This window comes from Dermacentor variabilis, unplaced genomic scaffold (genome assembly GCF_050947875.1).
Source record: "Dermacentor variabilis isolate Ectoservices unplaced genomic scaffold, ASM5094787v1 scaffold_12, whole genome shotgun sequence".
NCBI lineage: Eukaryota > Metazoa > Arthropoda > Arachnida > Ixodida > Ixodidae > Dermacentor > Dermacentor variabilis.
In genome coordinates, this window is record NW_027460280.1 from 11011895 (window position 1) to 11024923 (window position 13029).

The following is a 13029-nucleotide window of genomic DNA, read 5'->3' on the forward strand; positions in this document are numbered from 1 at the left end:
TTGATAGTGCCAGCGTACAGGATTTCAAGTAACTGTGTATACAGTGTAAACCCAAATTTGTGCACGCGACATGTGCATTTTTTCGCACGACCGCAGGCGTGCGGTGTGGCTTGCGACGATGGGCAGCTCGAGCGTACAGTGTGACACGTGATCATTGCGCACCGAAATGAAAAGTGTGCGATCGCCGCACTCGGCGCGTGTGCTTTCTGTACACGGCTCATGGCAGCAAACAGCGTGCGTGTATCTCTGTGTCGGCGAACACCAGTCAAGTTTCAGAAATGATGATACGATCAGTTGTCCTGCACGGTTATCGCTGGTTATCTTACATGGTTATCGCATGGTTATGCGAAGGTTGTGGGATCATTCCTCACCTGCGGCAAGTTGCTTTCGCGCCCCCTTTCACTTCCATTAATTTATCGTTTCTTTATTTCATCCATCATCATCATCCCCCACCCATGATAGGATTCCGCCCACATCTGTCCACGCAAGACTCAATGCTACAACTAAAACACCAGGCGCTCGACGGCAAGACGAGAGGCACCAGAGCAATTATCGGCCTCGACCTCGAAAGCGCGTTCGATAGAATCGCGCACTCGGCGATCTTACACCAGGTGTCGCGGCAAAACCTAGGTGTACGCAGGTACAACTACGTGAAAGATTTCTTGACAGACAGGCGAGCTGTTTTAGTGGCAGGGGACCTCCAGTTAAAAGAGCAAACGCTGGGAAGCACCGGCACCCCTCAGGGCTCCGTCATCTCGCCCACGCTCTTCAACAAGGTCATGATCGGGCTAGCAGAAAAGCTAAAAGAACTCAAAGACGTCCGGCACACCATATACACCGACGACATAACCCTCTGAGAGTGCACGAAGGCAGCGACGGTCACATCGAAACGGCACTGCAACTAGCAATTGAGACAATAGAGGAATACCTTGTGAGTACGGGGTTACGATGTTCACCGAAAAAGTCGGAACTCCTACTCTACCGCCCCACGCAGAGGGGCAGACCACCCGGGTGTGGTCGGAATGCGGCGACGACCAGGCGAGAATACGAAGAGATCAGACTACGCCCGAGAAACGGAGCAACCATCCCGATAGTGCAGAGTGTTAGGGTCTTCGGCATGATAGTCGAGGCCAACGGCGAAACGATTGTGAAATTAAAGCACAAGACGGCTAACGCCATGAGGATTCTCAAGAGAGTCACCAGCCGAAGAAACGGAATGAGGGAGGCGAGTCTCACACGACTCATACACTCTTTCGTCATGTGCCATATTGCCTACGTCGCGGCATTCCACAACTGGTACAAGGGAGAAGAAGCCAAGATCAACGTCCTCATCCGCAGGGTGTACAAGATAGCACTGGGCCTACCCGAGTCCACCAGCACGCACCGCCTGCTCCAGCTCGGGCTTCACAACACGCTTCGCGGAATCGCCGAGGCGCGGCGCACTTCAAAACTAGGAAGATTAACGGGCACGAGAACGGGACGCCAGATCATGGAAAGTCTCGGCATCCGTCACCACGCACAACAAGGCCAGAAAGTCGCCGTTACGGACGCGATCAGACAAACGCTAAGAGTCGACCCGATTCAACGGAACGTCCACCCGGAACACAACCGGGGAAGAAGAGTGGCCAGGGCCAGAGCTCTCCTACCCACCCACGGAGACGAAACGGGGACACGGTTCGTTGACGCCGTGGAATACGCAGAACGCTCGCGATTCGCGGTCGTCGATTCGAGTGGCAAAACGCGCATAACGGCAAGTGTAGCGTGTGAGCACGCAGAAGAAGCGGAGGAAGCGGCAGTGGCACTCGCCCTTACGGATCCCACGTGCACCACGTTTCTCTGCAACTCGCGACAAGCGGTCAGAAACTTCGCCAAAGGATGGATCTCACGGAGCGCGGCCCGAGTCCTGAGCAATCGGCAAGTCCAGCGGGAGGTAGATTTTCAAACCAGAATCCAGTGGTTCCCGGCGCACATGGGAGAAGTATTGGATGCACATCGCAGCCGAAATGAGACGGCACACGCCAAGGCACGTGAGCTCGCGACCGTCGTCCATGGGACAGCACCAAAGACTGCTTGGCGAGCTACAATGAAATTGTCAAGGCCGTCTGCCTGGCCCGCCGCACCTTCCCTCCACCAAGCGACAAGCTGGACAGGGCGTAGGGGGTGGCCCTCAGACTACTGCAGGCGCTCACGTACCCTAACCCGGCACAATACCATAGGCTCTAACCCGGCACATACCCGACGAATATATGCAAGGTCTGCCACACCGATTTAGCCCCTCACATGCTCTGGGGCTGTAACAAAAACCCGCTCGGTGCTAACTCCGGAACCCTTCCGCCGCGGTGGACCGCTGCCTTGCGTAGTCCCAGCCTCGGTGACCAACTCTGGGCCGTCCAGCAGGCCCGCGAGGCGGCGGCGAGGCAACGCCTCGACGTCCCCACGTGGGAGACCTAAGGCCCCGTCGGTGAAAGCTCTGCAGGACTCTAAATAAAGTTATTACCAACCAATTAAGCGCAAGTAATTTCCCCCATGATGTCCTTGGCGTCAGTATTTGTTGCCTTCTTTATGATATGGTTATCGCTGTCATTCGTCATATGCTACTCTATGTGAGCGGCTTCACCTGCTGCGATGCGTCGTTGTGATTGCGAGCACCCACAAACCGCATCGAGAACTCGAGTCCTTCTTTTTAATAATAATAATATTTGGGGTTTTACGTGCCAAAACCACTTTCTGATTATGAGGCACGCCGTAGTGGAGGACTCCGGAAATTTTGACCACCTGGGGTTCTTTAACGTGCACCTAAATCTAAGCACACGGGTGTTTTCGCATTTCGCCCCCATCGAAATGCGGCCGCCGTGGCCGGGATTCGATCCCGCGACCTCGTGCTCAGCAGCCCAACACCATAGCCACTGAGCAACCACGGCGGGTCCTTCTTTTTGCGAAGCATATTAAGAAAATAGAAATCGTAATATGTTCCATGTGTCGCAGGCTTAAAGGTATTCATTTTGTGCAATGTGCGTGCACTCTGCAGTGAATTGTGCATAAGCGTTGCCGGTACATTTTTCATTAGAGCAGCAGTATCAAAGTGGCATTTTCTCCTTTGTACACATATGTTTTGTGTCGAAAATTGTGTCTGCACTTTATAATACGAATATTTCGCTGAGGCGAATTTGGGGAGCAAGCTAAAAGTTATATGTGCCGTGAAGAATGGACACGCCTGAAAGCAGTGGCGTCATAAATGCAAATTTAGGGCAGCCTTCATTTCTGTCATGGAGACATTATTGTATATGTAAATTATGGGGTGTCATGTGCGCAAACCGCCACCTCATTATGAGGCACGCCGCAGTGGAGGACTTGAGAATACTTTGGACCACCTGGGGTTCTTTAACGTGCACCTAAATCTAACTACATAGGTGCTGAAGGAGGAGCCATCGGCTCCTCCTTCAGCGAGGATAGGTGGGCTGCGCTCTTGGGCAGCCCCGAACTCAGTGACCAAACCCTGGCCGTCCAGAGTGCCCGCGATCGGGCCGTCAAGCTCGGCTTGGCGGTCCCTACGTGGGACTAGCCGGGTGGCGCGGGGTCTCCCTGCGTCTTTTCTGGACCTAATAAAGGTATTTCACTCACTCACTCACTCACTCACTCACTCACTCACTCACTCACTCACTCACTCACTCACTCACTCACTTGCCCACATCGAAATGCGGCCGCCGTGGTCAGCATTTGATCCCGCGGCCTCGTGCTTAGCACCCCAACACCACTGCCACTAAGCAACCGCGACAGGTTAGACATTATTGAAAATACCAGCGACCATTTCTAGATTAGGTAAAGTAAAACGCTTCAATAACACTAACTTGAACAGCCTGGTACATGCTGATACCCAAGCACAAATTTTTTTCTGCAGAGACCAGTGGCAGGCAAATCAGCCTATTAAAGATGAGTAGGGGCAGATTCCTTTTCATTCGGACAAAGCCACGTGCATGTCGACCCCTCATATCCAGCTTTGCTGGACAAGTTCCCAAGCGACTGCTGCACGAAGCTGGCGCGTTTTCAATGATGTAACGAACGCGTTTTCACGAAATAACAAAAGTGCAGGTCGATTATTGAAGAAGGCAGGTGACGAACATCCACACGATACAAATGCAGTGATCATGCTGTGGGAAGTTAGAATGTTTTTTTCCAGAGTGGTTAAATATTCAGCAATGGAAGCCTACGAAAACGACGAAAATTTGTACTCGATTTTCGAGACGCAAACGGTTGCTGTGATAAAACTACGGACGCTATCGTAATAGCGGCTACAGCGTATGGAGACTGGAGGCAGCTTTCGGTTGATGCCTATCTGCAACTCTCTACACATGGCGTAACACTGTTCCCAAAAGCGATTTTTGAAACAGTCGTGCAAATTCACGTGGTATCTTGATAAACCCAAACGTATTACAGAGGAAACGTCTGAAGCCGTGGTCGAGTGGTTTAATCGCACGTATATATCGTCCCGCGTCGTGCTGGTAACGGTTCGATACCGCGCTCCGTGATTCTTTCTTAAGCCACGTTCTCCTCCTAGTTCCACATTCTCGCACAGTATGGAAACAACGCAAAGCTCAAAATTTGGCTTTCGGTTTTCGGTGGTGCTCTTCGAATATTAGAGTTTCTATTTTTCCTTCTTAAAAGGTCCGTAAGCGCGCTGGTACCGACCGCGTTACCAACAGAGCGGTGAAAAATTTTAACGAAGCGACCATCGAGAACCTCACGGCATACTCCAACAATTGCTGGCGAATCGGGTCAGTGCCCCGGCAGTGGAAAGCAGCCAAGACCATCTTGATTCCCAAGCTGGGCAAGCCGCCCAACACTGAGAACCTCCAGCCGATCTCGCTTACGTCCTGTGGGGGCAAAGCGTTGGAGCATGTACTCATGAACAGGCGGCAGAGGTACCTGGAAAATCGGGGCTTTACCCAAACACCGTCATCGGGTTCCGAAACAAGATCGGAAGTCAAGACGCCATGATACTACTGCAAAATGAAATCCTCTATCACAATACCAACACGAAAGACAAGCGAGCCATCTTGGGTTTGAACCTGCAGAGCACTTTTGATAAACTGGGACAATCTGCGATCCTGGCCCAAAAGTCACGGCTAAACATAGGCAAGAGAACATATGTGTACATCAAGGATTGTTGACGAAGCGGACCACCGAGATCATCGTCGGTGACCTGCGGCGCCAGTAGAAGAAGCTCGGCTGTGTCGGGACACCCCAGGGCTCGGTCATCTCGCCATTACTTGTCAACCTCGAAATGACAGGGGTAGCCGAGTGGCTCTCGCGACTCGCGGGGTTCCAACACACCATCTATGCCGAAGACATAACGCTCTGGGTCCCAGGAGGAAGTGACGGACACATCCAGAGTACGTTGCAAAAGGTTATTGACGCTATCGAGGAGCAGCTGGACGGGTCTGGGCTCGTCTGCTCCCCAAGCAACTCTGGGATGTTGGTGATTCCTCCGAAAGGAGCAGCTAAGAAGACGAAATGAAAACGAACCTGTGAGAGCAACAGACAATAAAGATCAGGACGAGCGGCGGTCACACGACCCCGGATGTCGAGAAGATCCGAGTGATGGGGATGCTGATTGAGCGCAAACGAGTGAACGGCGAGACGGTCAACCGTCTCGCGGCCAAAGTCACCATGGTCATTCGCCTCATCAAGGGAGTGTCACACAGAACAGCAGGCATGAAGGAAGAACGCCTCATCCGCCCTAGCGGAATCCTTCGCTATACGCCAAATTGCATATGTTGCTGCTTTCCACAACTGGAGGCAGTTCGAGTGAAATAATATCAATGCGCTCATACGCAAAGCGTACAAGGCTGCACTCGGACTTCTCGACTCTACAAGCACCGACAAGTTCCTGGCCCTGGGAGTGCATAACACCCTGGAAGAAATCGCCGAGGTGCCGAGGACCGCCCAGCTCGCGCGGCTATCGGCAACAAGAACGGGCAGACAAGTGCTGCGTGAACTAGACCTGGGGCGAACGGAAAGGGGACCCGAAAATACACAAGTGCCTGTACCAGACGCAATTAGTAGACGGCTACGGCTATGTCCAGTGCCAAGAAACATGAACCTTGAGTTCCACAAAGAGCGGTTGGCCGCGTGGGCCAAGGTGCTCATCGATCTCCATGCCAGACAGGGGTGCCGTGTTTGTGGACGCAGCAGAGTATCCAGATGACAAAAAGGCACTCACCGCAGCAGACGTGGAGGCATCGACCGGTGCAACGAGAACAGCGGCGAGTGTGCGTACTCGAGGGGCGCATCCAGCCGAGGAGGTGGCCATTGCCCTGGCCATTGCCGACCCCGAGTACACGACTGTGCTTGTGATTCGAGGACGGCAGTGAGTAATTACGCCAGAGCAAGGGTGTGTGGTGAAGCCGCGCGTGTGTTGCGTGCAGTCGATCTCGCGAGTGAAAATCGGTGTCTCGTGATAAAGTGGTTTCCGGCGCACATGGGCAGTGATGTGTCGGATCGCGGCAACGCAAATCACAACGAGAGGGCGAACGCGGCGGCGCGAGGACTAACCAACCGTGCCGCTGCAACTGCGGTCGACCCGTCGTGGTGGTGGGAAAACGAGGACAGAATGACCTCCTACAACGAAATTGTGAAGTGGTACAGACAAGAGAGGACTATGCCGCCATCTCATCCGGGCTTGGCCCGTAAGGAAGCGGTGTTATATCGACAACTTCAGACAATGTCTTTATTCACCCCGGTGCTGATGAGGCACGTGTGTCCGAGTGTTTATGTGAGTGACCTGGGGAGGTATTCTGTAAGACTCCACCTAGTGGAATGTGCATTTCGGCCGTTCCTCATTGGCTAGAGCCGCTCGTCTCCTCCTCCTCGCTCGTACAGCAGCATCCATTCAGCAGCGGCCGAAATGGACAGTCCACCAGGTAGACTCTTACAGAATACCACCCCTGTGTTGTGTGTGCCGAAAGGAAATAGCCACTGCAGCTCACATCCTTTGGGACTGTGCCAAGAATCCGCACGAAGCTGCAACGATGACAACGTTCCCGCCGTGGCTCGAGGCCCCAACGAGGTGCTCCGATCACGAGGTCCAAGCCCTGGCCGTCCAGCAGACCTCGGCGGCCCTCGAAAGGCAACGACCGAGCAAAACCGGAGGGAGGCTGCCACCTCAAAAGAGGGGCAGGCGCGGTCGACCAAAGGGAGCAGTCCGGCCACGGCCAGAGTAGAGGCTCCGCATGCCGGGAACACATCATGACCGCGTCACGGTGACGCCACCCTTACAGGGGAAGGCTAATCGTTCTGCAGGCATTACTAATAACGTTGCTTCGCTCGATCGCTCCTAAAAGGTAGCAATGTGCTGCTCATTCATCAAGTCATCACTTTTACAACCAGATTTTATTCTTTGGACAACATAACAACAGGCATGTGTATGTCTTTGTGTTGCGCTAAAAAAGAAAAAGAACAGCGTGCCTTGTAGCACGGACAGACTCAGGAATTCGGGAACTGGCACCTTCACCGTTCTGTGGAACTTCACGGCAATGCACATGCGCAAGTGAATCGGCAAAATATTAGAAAATTTAATTTCAGTATATCGGCCGAGTACCAACAATGGATGGATGGATGGAAAAACTTTGTTTTCGTCAGAACGCATGTGCGGACGATTCCGTGCTAGATGGCCATCAGCTCATGGCTGACGGCGACCTGGGTGGCCCACTCCACGGCCCTGGTCTGGACGACCAGGGCCGAGCTGGCCAACACAGCCTCCCACTGCTCGAGAGAAGGATCACGCATAATATCCACCGGTGGCGGCGCTATGCTACAGCTCCATAATATGTGGTCATACGTGGCCAGTTCCTGGCACCATTTGCATTCCGGTTGAACGTCCGGGTAGATTTTGTTTAACACGTATGGGTTATAGAAAGATCTCGTCTGCAATCTACGCCAGACGCTTTCCTGCGCCTTCACCAATTGCTTGTCCGGTGGAGGGTAAATCCTCCGCTCAAGTTTGTAGTGGTTAGTAATGTCGTGAAAGGACACCAGCCCATCTCTCGTGGACCTCCCCGGAACGTCCGGCTCACCTGCTCGGCTGACGAAACCTCGAGCATTCATGTGAGCCGCCTCGTTCCCAGGGTTCCCAGAGTGTGCCGGTATCCAGACAATTTCCACCTCCGTAGTCCCTCGCCCCGTGGCCCGATTTAGTAATCCTGCCGCTGTGACAGAGATTCTGCCCCTCGCCAAATTTTGGATGGCTGTTTTAGAGTCGCTGAAAATCAGGTCAGCGTCAGTATTACCTATAGCTAGCGCTATCGCCGCCTCCTCTGCAGTTTCTGAGGAGCGGGTTTTGACTGATCCAGAGGTGACTAAGCTTCCCCGCCCGTCCACCACCGCAACTGCAAATGCGTCTTTGTTCTTATACTCGGCGACATCTACGTAGACTGCCCCGTTGTACTTCCCGTACTTAGCATGTAAAGCTCTGGCTCTTGCCTTCCTACGGTTCTCGTGATGTATCGGATGCATATTTTTAGGCAAAGGTTTTATGTACAAGCCCTTGTGCATTTCTCGCTTCACCTGAATTTTCATGTCCCCGGCTGGAGGATCAACTCCAATGCCGATCCTCTCCAATATATCCCTCCCTACTCTCGTTTTGGAAAGTCTACGGAGTTGCATCGCCAAGTGTGCCTCCCACAGTTCTTCCAAGGTGTTGTGCACCCCTATCCCCAGCAGCCTTTCGGTAGAAGTATTGTTAGGCAACCCAAGGGCCGCCTTATACGCCTGTCTAATCATAGCCTCCACCTTGCCTTTCTCCGTCGCGTCCATCTTCATATAAGGCGTCGCATACACTATTCTACTGAGCACAAACGCCTGTACCAGCTTACACAAGTCCTTTTCCTTGACGCCTTGCTTACGATTGGCGATTCTCCTGATAAGTCTCACGGTAGCATTGACCGTATTTTTGAGCCTCTCCAAGGCCTCCCTATTCTTCCTGTTAATCTGCAGATGCAGACCCAGGATCCTGATCGTTTGGACCTCGGCGACCGGTGCACCTTCCACTTTCACCTTCAGCGGTGGTGCCGGCACATAGTGCCACGCGTGTATCTCTCTTGGTTTATCCCTAAGTACAAAAAGCTCGGACTTGGGCTGAGAGCACGAGAGTCCTGCCTCCCCCGCTAGCTGCTCCACAATATCCACTGCCTGTTGTAAAGTTTCCTCCAATTGTGCATCGCTTCCCCTTGTTACCCATAGAGTAATGTCATCCGCATAAAATGTATGTTTAAGTCCCGATATCCATGCCAGCCTGGGCGTTATCTTGATCAAGGCTTGATTAAACAATAACGGCGATAAAACGGACCCTTGTGGTGTCCCCCTGCCCCCCAACGGGAAAGGATCCGATTTAAATTCTCCGACAACAATCTCCGCAGTCCTATCCTCCAGAAATGATCTGATGTATCGGAAGGTTCTACCCCCGGTCCTATGTCCGATAGGTTCCTTAATATTGCCTCATGAGTGACATTGTCAAAGGGCTTTGTGAGGTCGAGCTCCAAGATAGCCTTAGTGCCCGTGCCGTACCCAGGATCAACCACGTCCTTCTTGAGCTGTATCATGACGTCCTGCGTTGATAAATTAGCCCTGAAGCCAACCATCGTTTTAGGTATCAACTCCTTGTCCTCCACATAACCCTGAAGCCTGTTGAGGATCACATGCTCCATCAATTTGGCCAAGCAGGACGTCAGCGAGATGGGTCGAAGATTCTCCATACAGATCTTCTTCCCTGGTTTAGGAATAAATGTAATCCCAGCATGCTTCCACTCTGCCGGGATCTCCCCAGCCGCCCAATATTTGTTCATCAAGTCCGTGAGCGCCCCACTGACTTGAAATCCAGGTTCCTCAGCATTTTATTAGTAACCCCGTCCGCACCCGCTGCCGACGTAGTACGAAGCTGCCCCATTGCAAACTCCACCTCCGCCTCCGTAAAGTCCGCATCTAATTCGAGGTTTTGCTCTCCCGAGTAATCCGGCAAGCAACCGCCCGCCTCGCCGTTTATGTAACGACTTCGGAGTTCTTGAATGAACTCCCCAGTCGTGCCTTGATACTGATGAACTAACCTAGCCATTTGACCCTTCTGCGCCGATTTGGTTGCCGCCGGATCTAAAAGGTGCCTCAACAACTGCCATGTTTTTTTGCATCCGAATTGCCCATTCATCCTGTCACAAATCTGCCCCCATTGTTTGCGCTGCAAGTCCAACGTGTAGGTTTCGATTTCTCGTTCTAGCTTGGCCACCTTCCTACGGAGGACCCCATTATGCTTTTGTTTCTTCCACCTACGAAGGAGACTCGCATGCGCTTCCCACATGTGTAACAGTCTAGAGTCCGCCGTAAAACCCTCCTCCACCGTCGGAACCTCTTCTGTGGTACCCTTCACGTCCTGCTTGAGCGCCTCAACCCAGGCTCCCAAGCCCTCGATTTCCCCGCTCACTGTGTCTTTCCTGACTTTCCGAAATCTGTCCCAATCCGTCACTCTAGTTCCTTTTACCCTGTCTTTGTGCTTAGCAGCACTAAATACCGTGGAAAGGATATAGTGATCGCTGCCCAGTGGCTGTCCCATGTTTACCCACTTTGCATCCCTAATACCTTTAACAAATGTGATGTCCGGAGAGGTGTCTATGCTAACGCTGTTGCCTATCCTCGTATGATCTAGCGGGTTGCTCAAGATTGTCCATTGTAGGTCCTGAGCTACCCGCCAATGCTATTTCCCTTTGGAGTGGCTCGGATGTAGCCCCACTCCGGATGAGGCGCGTTGAACTCTCCAACCACGATGAGTTGAGCCCTAGCCGCTAGCCGTTGAGTCTTTATCAAGAGGTCTGGCAAGCCCACCCCTTTATCTTTCGGAGAACAATATACATTAAGAACAAAGAGACTCTTATCGTCCTTTCTTTTGGGCAGAACCTCTAGCAGGACGTAGTCCTCTCTGCTGCTATCTATGGTATGCTGAATCGCCGTGGCGTTGCGATGAACTAGCACGGCCGTGAAGACGCTCGATAACCCCCCCCCCGATCAATCTCTGGCGGTGTAAATGCCTTAAATCCCGGTAATTTTACCCAGCCACTAGCCTCTTGCAAAGCTATAATGTCAGGCTTATTTTCCAGCTTTTGTATCTGCAATTGCGGGTTTCCCCGCTGGCGACGGAAGCTCCTGCAGTTCCACTGCCAAACCTCAATTTGCTGGCGAGGGGCAATGATTAGGCACTAGGTTCACTAACATCGGCGCTTGGCCGACTACGGGAGGCAATCTAGCCGGTAGCGTAGCATTGAGCTGTTGAAACATGCCCATAACCTGTGTTTGGAAAGCCCGCATGTCATTGGTGAAGGCGTCAAGACGCTCCTCAATATTGTCTAGTCTGGCTTCGATCCTGTCGACTCGAGCTTCCAACCTATCCTGTCTTTCCTCCTGTTTTCCTATTCTGTCCGCAAGGGCAGACATTTCCCCCCTAAGACTAGTGACTTTAACGACTGGCTGCGGCGTGTCCGCCGTTGAAGTTTCTGCCACTCTTTTTGCATTAGCTACCTCATCCGCCGATGGCGGCCTCTTAAGCTTCCCCCGATTCTCCACCTCCATAGCTGTGCTCTCGCTCTCGCGAGAAGCAGTCGCCTGTGCCGCTTTCAGTGGGGCCTGGACCACCGGCGTCTGTACCCTTTGTCCTTTGTCGCTTTTAAGCGCGCGTTCCATCTCTGCCATCCTGGCTTCCATCTTTTTAATCGTCTCAGCCTGCTGCTGCACCTGCCTTTGTAGCTCCTTCTCTCGAGCAGTCTCACTCTGGGAGGCCACGTAGGGCCAGCTCACCTCTTTTCTCGTGGCACTGGGACTTCTTCCATGACTGGAACCCTGTTCTCCTTTGCCACGCTCGGGTCCGGGCAGTGGTGGGAAGGAAGTGGACCAGTCCCTGCTCTTGTTATCGTCTCTCGCACCGCTGGATGACCGCTTCCTGGGCCTCGAGCGCCGCTCCTCCTTGTCAGTTTGGTCCTTGTCCTCACTGCCCTGCTGCAGGCCCGTCGGCTGCTTACGGGCTAGATGAAACTTGCAGTTCCGGCTCCCCGTGTTGTGCGCCCCATGGCACACGATGCAGTCCGGGGTGCAGGTCAGCGGCTCTCCTTCCGGTGGCGCAGGATGGTCCTTTCCGCAACGGCGACACATATTAGTCTTCGGACGATAACAAACGTCCGCCCGATGTCCCACTCATCTGCAGTTATAACAGGTCTCGACTAACTCTCTGTACGGAATCACAGCGTACAAACAGTTCCAGTAAATAACTTGGCAGGGAACATGCTTCCCCCCGAACGTTATCTGCATCGCCTTCGACTTTCCCAAAGGTCTGGTAACCAAAATTTCTATGCCGTCATTCCTCTGCAAGAATCCCGCCCGAACTTCTGCCAGCGGGCATCCGTTGTGCGCGTTGTAAATGACTCCGCGCGCAGAGTTCTTCGGCGCCGCCACGTACGCCGAAATCTCAAGGTCATGACCGCTCAGCTTGAGCGTCTTTACATTCGCGTATGCCCCACAGCGATGCATACACGGCGTGCTCGCCGTCATCGTGTTGTTTGTCTCGTTGACCCGCACCAGGTCTTCCTCCGCCGCAGTCGCATTCGTCAGCTCCGCTGCCGCTCTCAAGGCATATCCGAGTTCCCTCGACGTTCAACTCAATGTGCCGAGAGGGTACTCCCTTCTAACAAAATATGCATTTATGACTCTTAGTCAAACATTGATGGCGCTTTAAAGCAGTATTTTGTTGAGAAATGGGCGGTTATATCACAGGACAGGAGCGAATGGTTTTGCACCTTCTCGGCAGAGAGCACATTGACTTAAGGAAGCGCCAAATTTAAACTGTAAAGCGATTTATTACAGCTGGAGTTTCAACGGTAATTGCAGAGCGAGTGTCATTCAGTCTGTTCACGCGCATGTTCTTGTGACGCAGCAAGGAAGAAGGGGGAGTCTATGCGCGTATGGACGACCGCACGCCAAGTTTCATCCTAGACGTCAGCG

General features: G+C 52.9%; 2 protein-coding genes across 2 annotated transcripts in view; both read left to right on the forward strand.

Annotated features, from left to right (window-relative positions):
• The window catches only part of LOC142566077 (uncharacterized), a 62795-nt gene that overhangs the window by 1829 nt on the left and 47937 nt on the right, over positions 1-13029 (forward strand). The window lies entirely within an intron of this gene.
• LOC142566222 (protein YkfC-like) lies at positions 456-857 on the forward strand. Its single transcript, XM_075677063.1, has one exon. It carries the CDS (start codon positions 456-458, stop codon positions 855-857), a length of 402 nt encoding a protein of 133 aa, XP_075533178.1.

Coding starts and splice junctions, on each gene's coding strand:
- LOC142566222 (XM_075677063.1), top strand. CDS start 456: ATGATAGGATTCCGCCCACATCTGTCCACGCAAGACTCAATGCTACAA.